Source organism: Perognathus longimembris, chromosome 17 (assembly GCF_023159225.1).
Source record: "Perognathus longimembris pacificus isolate PPM17 chromosome 17, ASM2315922v1, whole genome shotgun sequence".
NCBI lineage: Eukaryota > Metazoa > Chordata > Mammalia > Rodentia > Heteromyidae > Perognathus > Perognathus longimembris.
In genome coordinates this window covers 4,611,436-4,630,772 of record NC_063177.1, presented here as the reverse complement: position 1 = coordinate 4,630,772, position 19,337 = coordinate 4,611,436, and the positions used below count along the sequence as shown (strand labels likewise).

The following is a 19,337-nucleotide window of genomic DNA, read 5'->3' as shown; positions in this document are numbered from 1 at the left end:
ACACACACACACACACACACACACACACACACACACACAATTTGAGCCATGGTGACAGACAGCCACTGTTTATCCATCTGGTTCCTCTGTGGAGGCAAACTTCTTAGGACATGTCCACTTTCCTGGCCATCTTTGGAGAGGACTGGGCAGTGTAGGAAAGAACGCATTTACCAAAAGCAATCTCCTAGATTAGTTTCTCAACATTACCTTGTAGGCCAGAGAGGCAAATGGCAAGGGCTCACTGTACTGCCCCCTCTCCCTGCTCTGCACAGGCCTGGCTGACACCTTCCCTACTCTCCTGCAGAGACCTGAAAGGTCACTCACCCCTAACCTGCAGGTGGGATCTCCCCTGGAGGCCCCTTCTGGTGGGCACAGGAGAGGAGAGGCTGGGAATGCAGAGCCCCAGGGGGTGGGAATGTTACAAACCAGGGAGCAGGGAGAGGTTCCAGCTGGAGCAGAGGTCACAGAGACAGAAAGCAAAATAAGTAAGAAAGCAGAGCAAGTTAGAAAATCAGTCTGGGGCTCTGAGGCTCCCAGCAGCCCCTCTTGTGCAGGTCTAGAAGGGCAGGAGAGGGCTGGCCTCTTCATCTCTTATCTGCATCCTTCAGTGGGGACTCAGTGAAGGGGTGGGCAGCAGGTCACTCAGAATGAAACAAGACACATCAGGACAGCTGTGGCCTGAGAATTTGTGTGGGTTTGGGGGTCGGAAGATGGATGAGGGCCCAATGCCACAGCGAAGAACTGAATTTAGGGTCTATGTTTCAGCAGCTGCTATCAAATCCCTGATTCGTTCTGAACTTTGTCCTTATTCAGGTTCTAAGTCATGTGCACATGTTGGGGGGGGGGGAGAGGAGATCTTAGTTCATGAAACATTCCAATTTGAGTTATAGTAGTGGAAGCTGCTATTTCTGGTTGAATTCACCTGGTAGGGAGATGACAGTGTCTCCAATGCTGAGCACATTAAGCTGGGATCACAGAAAGCAAGGCTGTGGCAAGCAAGACAAAGTCCCACTTAAAGTATATAGGAGAAGACAAATGGCATGTTTTCTCTTATATGGGGGCTATATCTAAAATACACTGGGTCATGATAAATTATTTAGGACTCTAGGCATTCATACAGAGTGAGACCAAAGAAGGAATACAAAGGCACAATGCCTATGCATCCCTGATCATACAAATAATATTTATCGAAATGAACTCTAGGAAGTGGAAGTTTTTTTTTTCTTTGTTCCTGTTTTCTTTTTGTCTTGTTTTGTTTATCTATTTTTGAGAGGGTAGAAGGGACACAGAAATGATGGGTGAACCATGGCACTCACTGGGAACAAGGTTGAAAATGAACTATATAATTTGTGGTAACCACAACCCCTCTGTACATCACTTCCATAATAATAAAAATTTAAAAGTCTACAGGGAGAGACAGACACAGGGTGAGGAGCTCTGGAGTTTCAGATCAGGCTGGTCCAACACAGACTTGCCACTGCCCCGGGAAGAAAGCGGAATCCCTTCAGCTCCTGGGAGCAGACCTGTGTGGCTGTGGGGTTGATCATTAGTTGGGGCAAGGGAAGAAGGGTGTAAGAGGGGCTGGTGAGACATCTGGGGAACAGGACAAAAAGCAAGATAGTTCTCCAGATCCCCTGCACAGCAGGAAGAACAGCAAGGAGGCAGGGACTGGAGGGAGAGAGCGCGCGGGGTGCCAGATACTGAGGACAAGAGCAGGAGGAGTGAGTGAGAGCTGTGAGATAGGAGGGGCGTGGCTAGGTCATGGAGGGAGATGGTTTTATACTAGTGGGGAATGCTGGGTTCTAGTATCAGGGCGTATGTTCCCGAGGAAATGTGAAGAACTTTATTCTAGGCAAGTGTAAATCTGAGGCACCTACTATCCCAGTCAGTGCCCTGAGGGCATCCTAACCAGGCCCTGGGGAGAGGCTCTGGATACAGACTTTCTAATCCCAAACCCTGTCTGACAGGTACCATCACCAACATCAGAAGTAGAACAGTTCATTTAGCTGAGATTGTCATCTCCACCAGTCACCTGCAGCCTAACAATATGAAATGGAAAGTTCTAGAAATGAGTAGTTTGTAAGTGTTAAGGCATGCATCTTTCTGAGGAGTGTGATGCAGTCTCACAGTTGTGCTGTGCTCCATACCGGGTACACACCTTCACTCACTCCCACGTGCCCACATCGTGTCCACTCCATTTATGCCACCTCCAGCAGTCATGGTATCTTGTGGGCAGGGGTTTAGGCACCCACTTGGGGGTCTCAGATGCAGGACAATTGAGTGTAAGAATTCCACTCAGTCATATTCAGTGCTACTGGCCTGGTGTGCCAGCAACTTCTTAAGGTGGCAAAGGAAGAAGGGTGCTGCCAGATTCTCAGGGCATAGGGGGGCCCTGAAGCTCTCAAGCACCACAGAGAAGCTACCCAGAGCTCACAGCCCAGGATGGTATGCACTGCCAACAGTCACAAACTGAGGGGCTGACAAGAACAAGAAGTATCTTGTCAAGAGGAACAACAGCAGCCGGGCACTGGTGACTCATGCCTATAGTCCTAGCTACTACGCAGGAAGCTGAGATCTGAGGATTGTGGTTCAAAGCCAGTCCACAGCAGGAAAGTCCTTGACACTCTAATTTCCAATTAACCACCAGAAAACAAGTTGTGTGTAGTAGAGTGGAAGGTGGGAGCTCCAGGTGAATTTTGCTCCAGAGAGGGCTGAGAGAGGACACTGCAGGAAAACCAAATTGGAAATGGCTCAAACATCAGGCTCCAAGTGGAATTTTCTCTCTTGATCAAGCATTCTCCTTTGGGTGTCAAGTAGAGGATCTTGTGCTGCTCAATGCACACTTGTGACTCTGCCACTTCTTAGACTATAACTTGCAGGGGAGGCGGGGGGGGGGGGCTCATTTTCAGAAGAGTAACAGGCTGCTGTCTGGGAGAGAGGAAATTGGCTCCTGTCACAAATGAAAGAGCTTTAGAAATCACAGCTTAGCCTTAATGTACTTGTAATCAAAAACACCCCCCCCCCCAGTTCTACTTGCTTAGCTTCCTCTGCTTCAGCTGCATAAAGATGTAAAACAAATTGCTCTCTTCATCAAGATAAGGTGAACTAGAACAGGAAGGCTTGAATTAGTTAGGGGCTGTGGTGGGACCCACCTTCCTCATGGGGTAAACAAAGCCCTCAGCTAGTAAATGCGAAGGCTCCTTCCCTTAAGATAAGTACTGCGCCCAGCCCCGGGCTCCCTCCCTAGATAGTCTGGTTTTTATTGGGCCTGACCTTCCTGACAGAAGTACTGACAGACCACTACATGGCAACAGACAGGCAGTGTCTGTTCTCAAGGTCCTCTGCTGGCTGAAGGAATTACAGTGGCAGTCACCTTCCACACAGGACTTGTGGCTCCCAGAGTGGGATACCACTATCAACCCTGGGAGGTGAGGGAAAACGTTGAGATCTGAAGCCCGGCTACACTGTTGAGTCCAGTCACACAATCCTCTTGTCTTCTGCTTGATTTAAACGCATCTTCTCATTTTCCCACCCAATGTTTGAGGAAACCCTGCACATCTTTCAGTCAGTATATTCTGGAAGGAATGTCTGCTTCCTTTCCTTGAATGGAGCCGGCTCCTGCGTGATGGTATGTCTCTCCCAGGTCCAGCAACATCCTGAGGTCATGGAGCAGATACTCTGCTGACCAGTGGGACAGGCGAGGCACGGTGGGCTCACTGATGGCATCCCAGACACACTTCAATACATCTGCCAATCATTTTCAGCATGCAAACCTATTGCTACCTCTTTCCAAGTCCAGAAACACTCTTACCTTCAGTCCATCCTTTTGTTGACAAACCAAACAATGGCAATTCCAGCCACACAGCTTCCTAACAGAAAGGAGAGGCAAATCCTCAAGCTGGAGTGCTGTTTATGTGTGCTTTTCTGAGGAAAATTCCTGATGGAATGTTGTTCATTCAATGGCTTCAGCTTGCTCTGACAGCCTACTCAGTACTTCCTGCCCCCCTAAATCCCATTCATTGTCATTCACCATGCAGGCATGGCCTGGCAAAGGACAAAGAGCCCAGCTGCTATGGCCCTTGGTGTTGGCTGGGGTCTTCCCTCCCCTGGCACAATGGGCTGCTGTCCAAGTGTGGCCCGTGGAGCTCATCAGGTCTGTCCTTGGCCATTCTTGGGCTCCTGGGGTTATGTGGTTATGTAACTGGGGAAGAAGCACAGCCAAACTCAAAGCTTCATGGTCACAACTTTCAAAGCCTTTCCTTTGAGGGTGGACACAAAGGAGCTTGTGAAACAGATCAGCCTCTGCAGTGCAATAGACTTCTATGGAGCTGCAGATAAAGGGAGGAGGATGCGGGGCCAGTTTATCAACTGTGCAAGAGACAAAAGGCAGCATTAAAAGTCCTCTGAAAGTTGGAATGAGAGGGCAATAGCTCTTGGCCTGGAAGAACTCTTTGGAAAGTGGCTTTGGGAATAATGAAGAGGCGCCAAGGTAGGAGTTCTAAGGCCTTCAAGTCCCTCACAGTGGGTGCCTCCCACCTTCTACCAGAGATCCCACGGGAAGGGAGGGATGGAGAATGGGTAGCACAGAGCTCTGTCTGATCCTGATAAAGGGGCTCTTGCTTCTCTCTGTTTCCCAGGAAGTTTCAAGCGCCTGTGGATTCTCTCAGAAGTTCAGATGCTCCCCAATTCTTAGTTCACACAGGAAGGCCTTTCCATCTTTATTCCCCAGCTCTCCCAGCAATGTGCACTTCACACCAGACCCAGTACCCAAAGGAGGGTGCCTGAGGAGTATTCTCTGTCCTCTCATCCCGGCGCGCAGGCTCCATGCCCTGCAAGTCTGGGATCAGCCAAGACAACACAGCATGCCTGGCTGGTATTTAGTACTGGGGCTCATCTCAATGAAGCCACCCACCCCCGGTCCCTCGAATCAAGTCCAGTATTTCTTTCCCATCCATTTTTTATTTTCCTTTTCTTTTTGTCTTTGGATAAGATTAAGGTTCTAAATATTATTTGCTGATGTTTCTGCAAAAGTCTTCCTTGTTTATTTTGTCTTTTCTACCATTCACCATCAAAGAAATTATTTATATAGATCAAGTTTTTCACCATCAGAAAGTATTTATATAGAACTGCTTCCAGGATTGATGCTTGTTTTGTCTACGTGTGTGTGTGTACCTGCTCATTCTGAGGTTGGAACTCGAGGCTTGGGCACTGTCCTTGAGCTTTTGTCCTCAAGGCTAGCACTTTACCACTTGAACCACAGCTCCTCTTCAGCTTTGCTGTCAGGGCTGGTTTCATACCTCCATCCTCAGATCTCAGCCTCCTGAGTAGCTAGGATGACAGGGGTGAACAATTGGAACCAAACAGGATGTCATTTATCTTAATCAATAGAGTTCTAAGGCTGTTATGATAAAATGGTATACATGTTTAATTTCAAACAGAGGCAGTAGTTTAAAGAAAATCTTTTAAAAGTGTACAGGCTAAAGAGGATATTTATTGCCTCAATGAATGAATCATTTCCGTCTGTTTGAGTCTACTTTCTCATATGGAAGCAAAGGAGGTAAATAAAGTAAAACAGAATTTTAACATTTTATAGTTTACTAGTTGAGGTTAAAAACCTCATTCTCTCTCTCTCTCTCTCTCTCTCTCTCTCTCTCTCTCTTGTGACTGAAGCCATCCATCTGCCAAATGTCACTTCCTGATAAGAGCCATTCCTAAGTCCTCATTTGTAACTGAATGTTGGCTGGGCATAATTAATGTTTACCATACAACATCAGAATTACAAACCAGACCACTGACAAATCAACTCCTCAACATGGACCCCAGGGGCTCATGCTTAACTCTACAGATACTCAAGACCTGGGATTATTCAAATGTAGAAAATAACAGAAAGAATGGGAGCATTTCTAAAAAAACAGGGGTGATGGAAAGAGGTGGCTCTGGCTAGGAGGAGGGGGAAAGGGAATCCAGGGAAGCCTGAGATAAACAAAATAGTCTCTGGAGATAAACACTGCTGAGAGCCTAATGCAAGTGGCTCCAGGCCTGCTCTGGGCTGGAATGTCAGCTGCCAGGCACTTATCTCCACTGCTGCCCTCTTTTAGGATATACTCCTTCACCAGGGCTGGCTGGTCACTTGTCACCGCCATTCCCGGCTTCCAGTGTGCTGATTCAAACCCAGTTCCTGAGACAACCAGCCAGCTCCATCTAGGATGGAAAAAATAGCCAGCATGCTTTGCCCTGCAGACTCCCTTCTAGCTGGAAAGATTTCTTTTTTAATGTTTCCTGCTAACAGTACTTAAGCTTTCAAAATATTAAGAAACGAAGAGGCAAGATGATTGGGTAGGTGGGAGAGAAAGAAAACAAACCTCGGTGCAGAGGAAAATGGACACAGGTACAGTCATGCTATAGATAGTGGGGCGCTTCCTACACAGCAGCAGTGCTGAAGGTGAGGAAGGTGAGTTTGCATCCGAGTTTTCCTCCCATGGCTGCCACTGCCATTATCTGAGTAATCAGTGCACAGGCCAACAGTGGGACTACAGAGGTGCGAGGACAGCTGAGCTAGGAGGAGGAGAGACTTTAGGTCCAGGTGGAATTAAGAAGGCGTGTGGGCAGGAGTAGGAGGGCAATGCTCCGTGGTGTGCAGGGTGGAAACTCAGATCATCTTGTCTAGGGGCACCAAATCCATGCTGCCCCCTCTCCTCTTGCCTCCCACTCAAGAGAGCCTTCCCTAATGGACCCAGAGTTCTTTCTCAGGATGTCTGGAGGCATCTCCTGGTCTCCAAAACAATACTAGGGAATGATGTCTAATTGCTTAGTTTTGAACCAAATAAAATCTCCAGGCCTCTCCTCTTCCATGTCAACGCTGTCTTGCTGTATGGAGGACTACTGAATGGTAACAGCAGCAGCATCTGCCAGGAGCTGAGCACTTACCTTGGTCCAGCACATGATACCAGCAGCTGCTATGGATTAATAAGGATTAATGTGTCCCCCTACCAGTATTAGAAATGTAAGTCCCAAGGTGACATTGTTGGGAGTAGGGCTTAATGGGCAAGTGTTTAGGTCTGGAGGGTTCCACTCCCTGAATGGCTCAATGCTGACAGCCAGTCTTAGCTCATGTGCGTATGTATGCACATGCTCTCTTGCTCTCTCTATCTCCCCCGTGCCCTTCCACACTTGTACTATGGAAAGATGACACAAAGGTCTTCACCACATTGTTATTTCATTACCTACAGCACTGGTCTTTCTGGTCTGGCTATGATGACACCCATTTAAGTCACACAACTCCATGAAGGAAATCCTTGGCCTCATAAGGGAGATGGTGGCAGAAAGGCCGGGTTCTGTTCTGAAGGTCAGCAGCTAAGGGGTGGGGTGGATGAGAGAACTGGCTTCTGCCTGGCGGCTGGCTGTGGTGGCCCGCTCTGGGGCACTTTGCTGCTGTTGCCTACTGCATGGATGAGACTCTGCTTAAGGCTTATCACTGGGCGAATAAGAGATATGTTTTAGGATATTATGCTTGTACATTCATTAACATCCACTACTTATAGGATATTAAAACCGTTCTGAGCCATGATCGTGGTGAAGGTGGAATCACATCTGTAAGCCTGCCAAATGGAGTGCATGAGCTTTTATGAAAAGTTTCAGAAATGTGGCTTACAGGGAAATGGTTTATAGTCAACTGGCTTTTGATCTCTCATGTGAAAAATATGTACTTACACATATTGCAAGGAGCCTCACCACTTCCTTCCTAAGTGTTGGTCACAAACACTAATTACTCGACTAATTAGACTGCAAAACTTCCCTTGCACATGGTAAAAATGAGCTATTTTCACCCCACAAATTTAGTTGTGACATACCACCCCCAAAAATGCTTCAATGGTCTTACTGTAGACAGCATGAACAATTTAAGCAAATCATATAAAAATAAATGAGAAACTAATGAAAATAATCTGTTCTTTCATAAGAGGGGAAAATAACCTCACTCTCAGGGAGGGCAAGTGGGATGGAGACTTGCCTGTGATGTGACTCGCCTGTGACAGGAAACCATAGGCCAGTTCCCTGCCCGCGTCCTTGGCTGGGCCTTCCCACGTGAGTCGGCCAGGGCTAGCTCACTTCTGGTGATTTTTACTGAGTCTCAGGGACTTCTTTCTACTTCACCTGCAGCAGGAGGCAGCTCTGACTTCTGCTTTTCCCCTAGGCCTTCCCTACATAGGAGAGCAGGGAACAGGTCCAGATGCAAGCGAGGAAGACACCAACTCCCCTTCGCTTTTGCAGCCTGTGTTCCAGACTGCCCCCCAAATACACATTTGCCAACAGAATCACTTGAATAAAATGGAAGCTAGCCATGGACTGTGCTTGGGGCCTGTGGGGACCCTGGCTTGCTTGAAGCCTCAGGAACTCTTGCTTCTGGTACCTGTACCTTGGGTGTGCCAGGAGAAGCTGCGGCTATACGGGGGACACTCACCAGCATCAAGGCTGCCTGTGGCTGCTGTCCAGCCCATGACAGGGGGGATGGCCCCAACCACGGCTCCGACCCATGTGTTGGCAATGCTGATCCTCTTCAGTGGTGTGTAACAACAGGTGTACAGGAAAATGTTGAAGACCCCCAGGGCTCCTGTGAGTGGATTCACACCCCAGGTCAGAAGGGCCACTCCTGGGACAGCACAGCAAGTGGCGAAGGACACGGCTAGCAGTGGGCTGCAAGAGAGCAGAGGGCACCGAGCAATCATTTCCAGCCCAAGTTCACTACGTTGCTTGGACCCTGAGTGGATGCATGGAGTGGCAAGGAGGCTGCAAGGGCCTGGTTTCATCCTTGTGGGGGGATGCTTCTTGAGGAAACCTCACGGAAGTCTCTTTCACTTGTTTGTGGGCTAGGGCTAACAAAGTCCAGTGTGGAGGGTGCAGTAGCCTGCATTCTAACAGGGTTTGTCCCTCTGGATGCCCTCCCTGCACCTCTATCAGAGACATCAGAGGCATTCTCTCTTCTTGGAGGAGGCACTGTGAATGCATGCTGCTTTGCATAGTGATTCACTACTGTGAGAGAACCTTAGAAAGTAGAGTTAGACCCCAAACTGGCACACTGTGCGCACATGCATGCACACACGCATGTACATACACATGCACACACACAGGCCTCGGTGATTCAAGACTTGGACAAAACCATCCTCAATCCTAGAAGCAGTTCTGCTGATTCATTTATACTTTCTTTGATAGTGAATGGTGATGGTCTGCTCTGGTGGCCACCACTGTTAAAAGGACCAGTGGTAAAGGACAGGCTCAGCATGGGGCCGGGCCTGAAACCAGTGGTTGGTTCCTACTGCTAGCACCATAGCCATAGCTGGTCTATGATATTGGATGGCTAAGTGGAGGCTGTTCAGTGTCATGTATGTAAAAGGACAGCATCAACCCTACGATAATAATGATTATAGGCCTGTTTCTCCACAGAGCTCACTTCTGAAAGCAGACTTTGGACTCTTGTGATTTCAGATACACTGATCTACTTGTTCCTGCTTGTTTGCACATTAATTATTATTTCTTGAGACCTAAGGAGGTCACTCCAGCTTGCTTTTTCCCTACAGAAGCCATGATTTCAACTGAGTTACAATACATTGGTGCTGTGTTCCACCACCCACTCAGCTGCCGATTCCCCAGGTTGCTCTAGGGGAGGTTGAAGCAGGCGGTCTGACTCCCCTCCCCAACCTGTGAACTCCTACATTGCTATGCACAGAATACTCCATGGAGGAGAGGGGGGTGGGTCTAGGAGATACTGACTTGTGGAAAGATGTTAGAATTCAACCAGGAGGAGGGCTGGGGGCAGGACAGTGACAGACAGAACTCATTCCTGCCTGTCCTATGGGCTAGGCTGATGACTGTCTTCTAGGCCTCCAGGCCTGGAAGGCGGAATCAAACCCTAGGGGAGTCTGGGTGGAAAGAACTGGATGATGTGGCGGAGGCTGAGGGTATGCACAGCATGAGGATGGCATCCCTGGCCACCTGTTCTAATTCTCATGGTCAGCTATTTTGGATACTCTCACTCTGGTGCCTTCCATCTTTTATTCTGCATTGTCCACCATAGTTCCTACTCTGACATTTCCTCTTTGGGTGGTCCACTGTCTACTCCCCTTTCCAGAGGATGGCTTAGCAGTGCTGGTGCCTTGGCCAGAACAGATTTCCACCCTGATGTTTAGAATGACCTTGAACTTGTCCCCTGCGTTCTGAAAGTTCAAGCTTCACTCAGGCCCCCAGCATCCTTAGCAAAGGTCCTTTCTTCTTACACAACAGTGATAAATGCCCTTAGATCCATTTCCTTACTTCTTCCCTATTTCAGAAGCACAGGCTGTCCTATTTGCTTTCATAAATTCTCATTTCTTTTTCTTTCCTTTTCTTTTCTTGGTGCCAGACCCGAGGCTTCAGCTGGGGGCTCCATTTTGTCTCATTTAATTTCCTCCCTAATCTGTTTTTTGATCTACTGACTCTATGTGTTCTCAGATAGATTTGAGGTAAATTCCATTTTTACATCAAAGTAAGACTCCTGTAGCCTGCACACTTCTTACAGGTGGGTGTGCAGGAAGTATGCACACACACACTCGTGCGCATACATTCACCCACACACATCTCAATTCTCTCTCAATTGTTGGTACCCTCAATTCTATTCCTGAAACCAGTTGGTGCAAGTAGGGATATATAACCATGGCTGGAACACCTGGGTCCCTAGCACAGTGCACAACATACCTTTGCAAATGAAAGATTATGAAGAAGATGCCTCCATGTTGTATCTCACAGGCCCAAGAAAAAGAATTTTGAGGACTGAAAAGCAGTGCAAATGTCCTGACTGCTGTTTGTTTTCAATAAGGCACTTTACAGTTTAGAACAGATCCACCCCGCCCCCCAACCTGCTATGGGACTCTTTAAAAACTACCTTTATTTTGGGTGGGGGAAAAATGTGGCTCATAAACATTTTTATTTTTCCTGAATTGGCCCTTGTGTTATTTTATTGAATTTTTTCCCCCTAAAGAAGACTGTTCACTTCTTCTCCAAGGTCTGAGGAAGCCCGTTGGATTCAAAGGTATTAGTGTTATGAAAAGCCCTTTTAGAAAGGCACACATGAATTTAATTTATCGAGATAGGCAATTTGGTGTGGAAATTTCTGACCCATGCTAGGATCACAGAAGATCATGAGGCTCTATTTTGGTGTTTAAATCAATGTGTTCAGGGGGCACAATGAAGCTATGTAAACAGAAAGAAGGTTTTCGGCAGTTATTTACATGAGTCCTTCCAGTGCCCAGGAGGGAGCTCAGAGGGAGCCAAGGTCAGAGCCAAGGTCAGAGCCCTCCTGCAAGAGGCATGGCCTTCCAACTGCAAACCTGGGCCATTCCATTCTGGTCATATTTCACTTGTGCTAAAACTCTTATTAGAAACGTAACACGGGCTGGGAATATGGCTTAGTGGTAGAGTGCTTGCCTTGCATGCAGAAAGCCCTGGGTTCGATTCCTCAGCACCACATTCACAGAAAAAGCTGCAAGTGGCACTGTGGTAGAGCACTGGCCTTGAGTAAAAGAAGCTCAGGGACAGTGCCCAGCCCCTGAGTTCAAGCCCCAGAACTGGCAAAAAAAAAAAAAAAAGAAAAAAAAGAAAGAGAAATGTAACACGTGTCCAATATTTACAAACAATAGGTAGCAATTCTAAATTCTCGAGAGAAGCATAGTGGTATACACCTTTTTAGCCATTTCACAATGCTGGATCTACTCTAAAGATAACTGAGAACATACTAATGGTGGTTCTGTTACTTGTTCTTCTTCAGTGTATCTTGTTAACTTCCTCACACCATTAAGTGTATCTTTTCCATCAACACTGTTGATTGTTAATAGGTGCCCAGTGGCCCATCCTGTGGGAACACCACAATTAAACCAACCACCATATCCTTCTGGATATTTAGTATTTTCCCCTATAAATCAGAAATACTGTTTGGGTAAATTTTTTATGAATAGACCTTTGTTCACAATTCTGATTAGAATAAGTTCCTAGATGTAAAAGGGCTAAGCCAAAGGATATGTACTTTATTTTGACTTTTGTCTCTTTCCTTGCTCCCTTCCTTTCCCTTCTCTTCTATCCCCTCCTTCCATTTTTTGAGCTGGGACATCATAATGTAGCTCACAGATATGAGCCACCATAGTCAGCTGTTAATATGTACACTTTAAAGAGGTAGGAGTGAGGTGAATGAGAGTAAAATATATGTATGTATGAAAATGGCATAATGAAGACCAGTAAAAACTGTAAACATAGCCGGATGCTGGTGGCTCATGCTTGTAATCCTAGCTACCTTAGGAAGCTGTGATCTGAGGATCACAGTTTGAAGACAGCCTGGAGTCTAGGAGACAGTCTAGGAGTCTATTGAGTCTATTATTTCCAATTAACTACCCCAAACTCTGGAAGTGGAGCTGTGGCTCAAGTGGTAGAACATTAGCCTTAAGCACAAAAGTTCAGGGGCATTGCCCTGGTCCAGAGTTCAAATTCTAGGACTTGCACATGTGCACACACAAAATAAAAACTATAAGCAAAAAGGGGTAAGAAGAGGTGACTAAGTTAATGTGCATTGTATGCATGTAAGGAACTGAACCACCTTTGTACAGTTAATATACAATGAAACAAAACAAAGAAGGGCTATACATGGTGGCTTGTGCCTGTAATTCCAGGTACTCAAGAGAAAGAGATAGGAGGATCACGGTTCAAGGTCAGTCCAGAAAAAAAAAAATAGTGGGCTGGGTATGTGGCTTAGCGGTAGAGTGCTTGCCTAGCATACATGAAGCCCTGAGTTCAATTCCTCAGCACCACATATATAGAAAAAGCCACAAGTGGTGCTGTGGCTCAAGTGGTAGAGTGCTAGCCTTGAGCAAAAAGAAGCCAGGAACAGTGCTCAGGCCCTGAGTTCAAGCCCAGGACTGGCCAAAAAAAAAAAAAAGTAAACAAACCAACAAAGGGGTTTTGATGTACCTAGTGTGGACTTTACTGTGTAAACTCCAGCTAGCAGCAGGGGACAATACTTGCTGGGGCTGTAAGCATGCATTACTATGTACATTTATAACACTTTTTAGTAAATCAAATACTTCTCTTAGTCTTTGTGATCCTTTTCTCCTTTAAATTCTTGTTTTCTTTCTTTCTTTCTTTCTTTTTTGTTTTTTTTTTGGAGGGGCTGTCATGGAGCTTGAGCTCAAGGCTAGTTCCCTACCCTTTAAGCCACAGCACCACTTCTGGTTTTCTAGCGGTTAATTGGAGTTGAGTCTCATGGAATTTCCTGCCTGGGCTGGCTTTGAACTGTGACCCTCAGATCTCAGGCTTCTGAGTAGTTAGGATTACAGGTGCGAACCACCTGAATTCTTCAGCAGATGACTGTCCACTAAAATGCTACTCTGAGCCTGGGCCCAGAGGCAAGGTGGCTAAGTGGGACCCCTTGTGCTTTGCCTCAGGAGCCCAGAGCCAGTCTAAGGGGAAGAAAGCCTGTGAGACAGTGCTGGGCAGGTACATCCGCACCATGTTCTCGTGAAGGGGGCTTGGTGGGCCTGCCGCACCTGTGTCCCCTGGGAACCTAGTGGGAGCCCAGAGAGGCCGCTACTGCTTCAGCAGCACTGCTGCACCACGACCCGTGCAGCGCTGGCTTCCACCTGACCACGCCAATGTCTACTAAACTCACAGCGGATTCTCAGCCACCGCACTGAGTGTGCTGGCCTGGGCAGGCCATATACTTTCACACATCTTTTTTTACTTTTTGGTGGTCTTGGGGTTTAAACGTGTTCAGCTGGCACTCTACCACCTGGGCCACACCTCCAACCCTACTTTTGGGAGATAGAATCAAACTTTTCTGACTGGGCTGGCTTCAAACTCAGATCCTCAGATCTTGGCCTCCTGAGTAGTTAGGATGGCAGGTGTAAGCCACCAGCTCTGGGTTCAATTGACTTTTGATATATATCTTTTGATCTTTCTTTCTTTTTTTTTTTTTTACACAGTGTGGGGCCTGGGCATTGTCCCTGAGCTCTTCAGCACAAGGCTAGTGCTCTACCACTTTGAGCCACAGCACCACTTTCGGTTTTCTGGTGGTTAATTGGAGGTAAAAGTCTCATGGACTTTCCTGCCTGGGCTTGGCTTTTGAACTGTGATCCTCAGATCTCAACCTCCTGAGTAGCTAGGATTACAGGCATGAGCCACCAGAACCCAGCTTTGATGTATGTCTTTTAACACAGTGTTCCAGCAGGAAACCCAGAGTTGTGAACCAGTGGTTATTCAGCAGAAGTGTAGCGGAGCACTCAATTTCTCTGTGCACCTAACTGGACTTACCATGTCACACAGCTACATATATGGCACCACAGCACTCTCCAGGTGAGTGGAAGTAAGTGGTGCCAAATATTGATCTTTGTTGGTTCTGGATCATGGGTATATTGGGGTTCACTATACTATGGTGTCTGTTGGCATCTTTCATAAGAACAAGGCTTTAAAAATAAATGCTTTAAGGACTGGGAATGTGGCTTAGTGGTAGAGTGTTTGTCTAGCATGCCTGAGGCCCTGGGTTCAATTTTTTGGTACCACATAAAAATAATTAAGAAAAATTTAAAAATGCCTTTAAATTCTTTTAGTATGATGATTATACTCTGATTTCCTGATGATCAGGAAATTATGCAGTCTTATTTAAAGTAATGGGTGTTGAGGCAAGACTGAAACTCAGGCCACACTCCCCGGGTAAAAGAAGGCTCAATAGGCTGACTGCAGGTGGCTCATACCTATAATCCTAGCTACTCAGGAGGCTGAGATCTGACAACCATGGTTCAAAGCCAGCCTGGGCAGCAAAGCTGGTGAGATTCATCTCTAATCAATCACCAGAGAACTGGAAGTGTCCTGTGGCTCAAAGTGGCAGAGCTCTAGACCAAAGAGCTGAGCAAATGAGCTTAGGGACAGGGCCCAGGCCCTGAGTTCAAGCTCAATGACCAACAACAACAAAAAGAAGGCTCAATATCAAGAGCACAGGACTAGCAGAAGGAATACTCTGTCTAGCTGGGTGACCTTGGGAAAGTACTTAGTTTCTTCATCTGAAAGGGGAAGATGCATCACAGAGTTGTGTGAAAAATTAAGAGTGCTCACTAAATGGGCTGTGCTTTCCTTTGCTGGTTCACTCATTTATAAAACTTCTTATAGCTTCTACAGCCAACCACTATAGGAAAAATACTATCTGGGAAGGAGATAGACATTAAACACACAAACACAAGTAGCCTCTGAAACGACAGCATCAGCCACAAGAAAGAAACACATGAAGTGAGACAAAGACGTCTGAACCAGGGAGGATCCATTTAAATGAAGCTGGAGGTAGGAGGTGAGTAAACCTGCTATTTTCTATTTTCCTGATTTGTTTTTTTCAAGCCTAGAAGCTTATGCATATTAAACAATTTTTATTTTCAATTCTAATTGATAAAGAATTAAATTTTGTTACAGTAAATCACAAAAAAGTAAATCAGCAACAGGAAAACCCAGGCTGATCTGTGTGTGTGTGTGTGTGTGTGTGTGTGTGTGCGCACGCGCGCGCGCGCGCGTAGGTGCATGTATGTACACATGTGCTGGTATTGAGGCTAGAACTCAGGACCTGGGTACTATCCCTTAGCTTTAATGCTCAAGGCTGAGCCAGAGCTACCACCTGAGCCACAGCTCCACTGCCACTGCTGGTTAATAGGAGATAAGTTTCATGAAGTCTTCCTGGACTGGCTTCCAACAGTGATTCTCAGATCTGTCTTTTAGCTAGCTACTAGTGCCTAGCTATACGATGATCTTTTTAAGGTGTTGGTGTTCTGAAGCCTCTCCAGCAGGTGCTGCAGAGGCCTTGGTGAAGGTCAGAGAGTTGACACCTGAGTGCTTTGGCCAGCAGTGAATTGATATGGACTAGGTGTGAAATGCATGTGAATGGGCATGGTGATATCTCACCAAACTCCAATAATACAATTTGATAATTGCATAGGAATTTTAAAACAGAATAAATACACAGAATAAATGTACCAACAAGGATAAGAACACTATTTGATAGAGGGATAACAGAAAAGAACCAGTGGTTTTCTTAATCTAAAAAAAAAAATCTTTTGTATTCATTCACTCACGCATACTAGTAAGTCATATAGTTCACGGGTGCAGTGAATGGTGATTTCTTCCAAAATATAAATACAGAATGGAATGGTATTTTCAACAGAGGTATCTTTCCATGGGGCATCATCACATGGGATTTTTCTAGTTCCACTCTTCCTGCCTAGGGCCACTGTAGAAAAGAAACTAATAGACAAAGAGTGGAGGATATATGAACCCATTTCCATGAATTATCCCTCCCCCCCTTTGAAAACACAACATTGCTTTTACTAAACAACCCTTTAGAAGCTCTATCAAATTCATTAGAATTTTCTATAGACATGGGGAATGAAGAGAAAGACAAATTTTAATTTGATGTCTATTATACTTAATAAATGTAATTTCAATTACCTGACTTGTAAATAACTTCCTGGAAAAATGCAGCCTTCCTGTTTCAGTAATGTGTTAGGAGGTCTATGAAATGTTATACTGAATCAAGAAAACTTTATCGTTAAGCAGCTTTGCAGGTAATTGGTTTATACAAAAAGGAATCTCATATTTCTCAGTCATTCTTCTTGCATAAATGATTTTTAAATTACAAAATAAAATTCCTTTCTTCAAAAACAAAAGAAAACTCCAAACCTTAATCGAACCAAGGCAATTTAACTTTAATTTCCTGCTATAGCCCACACTTAAGCTTTGAAATGGCTTATGGGGGGAATGTTTCTACAGATAAATGTTCTGGAAATGTTTCCCCAGAATCTTATTTGGAGTTTTCTATTTGGAAACAAGTCTCAGGTTATAGAGATTGTGAGCTAGTTGAGGACTGGTGGTGACTCAGAATTTGGGGAAAATGAGGATGCAGACTTGTTTGTAAAAGAAACTGAAAATTTTACACATATTTAAGAGACATACAAAGGCTGAAAGCATCAGTATTTATTTATTATTGATTATTCTCTGGATGTAGAGATTGTGGTAGTACATTATAAACCTTTTCTCAAGGAAGAAAACAAAACAGATCTGAGTTGACTCTTTGAAAGAATCTTGGGTGGAAGATAAGATTGGCTGTATAAAATGTTACAGCAGAATGTATAGTGGAATGCCTAAATGAACGTCCCCCATTGTTAACCAAGGAGATAGTATTCTACATCAATATAGTTTAAAATGAGGTAAAAGTATTTGTGCACATACTAGAACTTCAGAGAAGTGGCTTCCCAGTCAGTGACTCTGTCCGTGAAAATCGGTTTCCCATACAATATGCCAATCTCTTAATCTAGTTCACAAACCACTTGAGGGCTGGGGCCACCCACTGAACCTCCCATTCTTCCTCGTTCCCAGACACCAGGGCCACCACACAGGAGACACATACTTTTCTTTTTCCTAGTTGGGCCAGATGGTTTAATTTTCTGACCCTCCTCCCACTTTTAATTTATAGGACTCTATTAAAAAAGCAGCTTTGTTCACCTACACAAAATAGAGTCAATGAATTTTAAAGAGTCTTTGTAAAGCCTTATAAAACAGAACTTATAAAAAGCCAAGCTGGGACATAAAACTCCTCACCCCTGCAGTTTGAGATTACCTGGGCGCACTGCAGACATACAGGCTCGACTCTAAGTGCATGTCCTCCACAGCCCGCCTGTGGGTCAAGCCCAGTGTTTGCAGACAGCCATCTACAGGGACCAAGCTGGCAAGGAAGGACTGAAGCCTACCTGAAGGAGAAAAGGAGTGATGGGTGCTGTGGGAACTGATACTCAGAGTTCTTGCTGGCAGATACCACAGGATGAGCCTAGACACTTGGGGTCTGATGTGAACACTTTCTATTTTTATGTTGGCAAAACTAATAAAAAATAGAAAAGGCCAGAAGGCTAAATAATAATGCCTCTTCATGACTGGGTCTATGGCTGCTGCTTACGTCTAGGTGAAAAGATCTCGTCTGGGAAGGAAGTTGTCGACTTGACTTTGCTCTAAGCTCACTCTTCCTCCCCTACTTGGCTATAAAAAAGGCAATAAACTAAGTTACTACGAAAAGACAGTTATCTGTTCATATGCATATATATTATATATATATATAATAATATATATATATAATATATATATATATTATATATATATATAATATTATATATATATATAATAATATATATATATATAGTAAGCCCACCTTATTTGTGGATCTATTGCATGAGATTTTTGTGTTTTTTTTCTTTGTCTGTCATGGGGCTTGAACTCCAGGCCTGGGCACTATCTCTGAGCAATTCAGCTCAAGGCTATTGCTCTACCACTTGAGCTACAGTGCCACTTCAGTTTTCTGGCGGTTAATTGGAGGTAAGAGTCTCATAGACTTTCATCCTGGGGCTGGCTTTGTTTGTTTTGCCAGTCCTGGGACTTGAACTCAGGGCCTGAGCACTGTCCCTGGCTTCTTTTTGCTTGAGCCACAGTGCCAGTTCCGGCTTTTTCTGTATATGTGGTGCTGAGGAATCGAACCCAGGGCTTCAGGTATATGAGGCAAGCACTCTCACCACTAAGCCATATTCCCAGCCTATTGCATGAGGTTTTGACCAAGGATGGTTAAGAAACAGTGTAGAAAATCAAACATTTCAGAAACAAAAATGTTCAAGTCCTGCACATGTATTGCAGAGCTCCAGTGATGATGAAGAGAAGCTCATAGGGGTCTCACACTGTTTTTATTCTGCTGAGGGCTCCCCCTCTCCTCTAATTTTGTAAAACTATTTCTCTCCAGAAGCAAAGGGTGCCTGATAAGCCAGGTAAAGTGAGTGTGCCTAGCTGAACACCTGAGAGGTGTGGAAATCTGACAGGTGTGGGGCAGGGAGAGAGGCAGCATGCACTCAGTGGAAGACGGGCAGCATGGCTGAGCAGGCATGATTTTTCTCCAATATAGTCTCCTTGGAAGCACAGACCAGCACTTACCAAGGGTCTGTTAAATTAGAACATCTGGATATTTTCTGGATACAAAAAGGGACATGAATTATATCATGTGGGGGCAAGTGGATGGAACTAGTGATCATGTTAAGTAAAACAAGCCAGTCCTAGAAGGACAAGTATCATGGTTTACCTCATTTGTGGAAGGTAGAGGGGTAGAAAAAGAAGACAGGGCTATGAAAACAGAGGGAGGGGTAACCGGGAGGTGAAAAACAGAGGAAGAAGGGGGAGGAACATATGAGCGAGTAATGGATGGGTTAATATGATAAAAGCACATAGTATGCATACACACAAAGATCATACTGAAACCTCTT

At 45.3% G+C, this 19,337-nt stretch overlaps 1 protein-coding gene and 1 long non-coding RNA gene across 2 annotated transcripts in view; both read right to left on the bottom strand.

Annotated features, from left to right (window-relative positions):
• The window catches only part of LOC125366174 (protoheme IX farnesyltransferase, mitochondrial), a 121,643-nt gene that overhangs the window by 3,223 nt on the left and 99,083 nt on the right, over positions 1–19,337 (bottom strand). The window contains exon 6 of the mRNA XM_048366665.1: positions 8,459–8,691. Coding sequence (XP_048222622.1) covers positions 8,459–8,691 — 233 coding nt within the window. The remainder of the gene's footprint in view (positions 1–8,458; positions 8,692–19,337) is intronic.
• LOC125366176 lies at positions 2,333–7,390 on the bottom strand. Its single transcript, XR_007213808.1, has 3 exons — positions 7,380–7,390; positions 7,129–7,131; positions 2,333–4,662 (listed from the first exon to the last, which is right to left on the bottom strand). It is a non-coding gene; the product is annotated as an uncharacterized LOC125366176 (long non-coding RNA).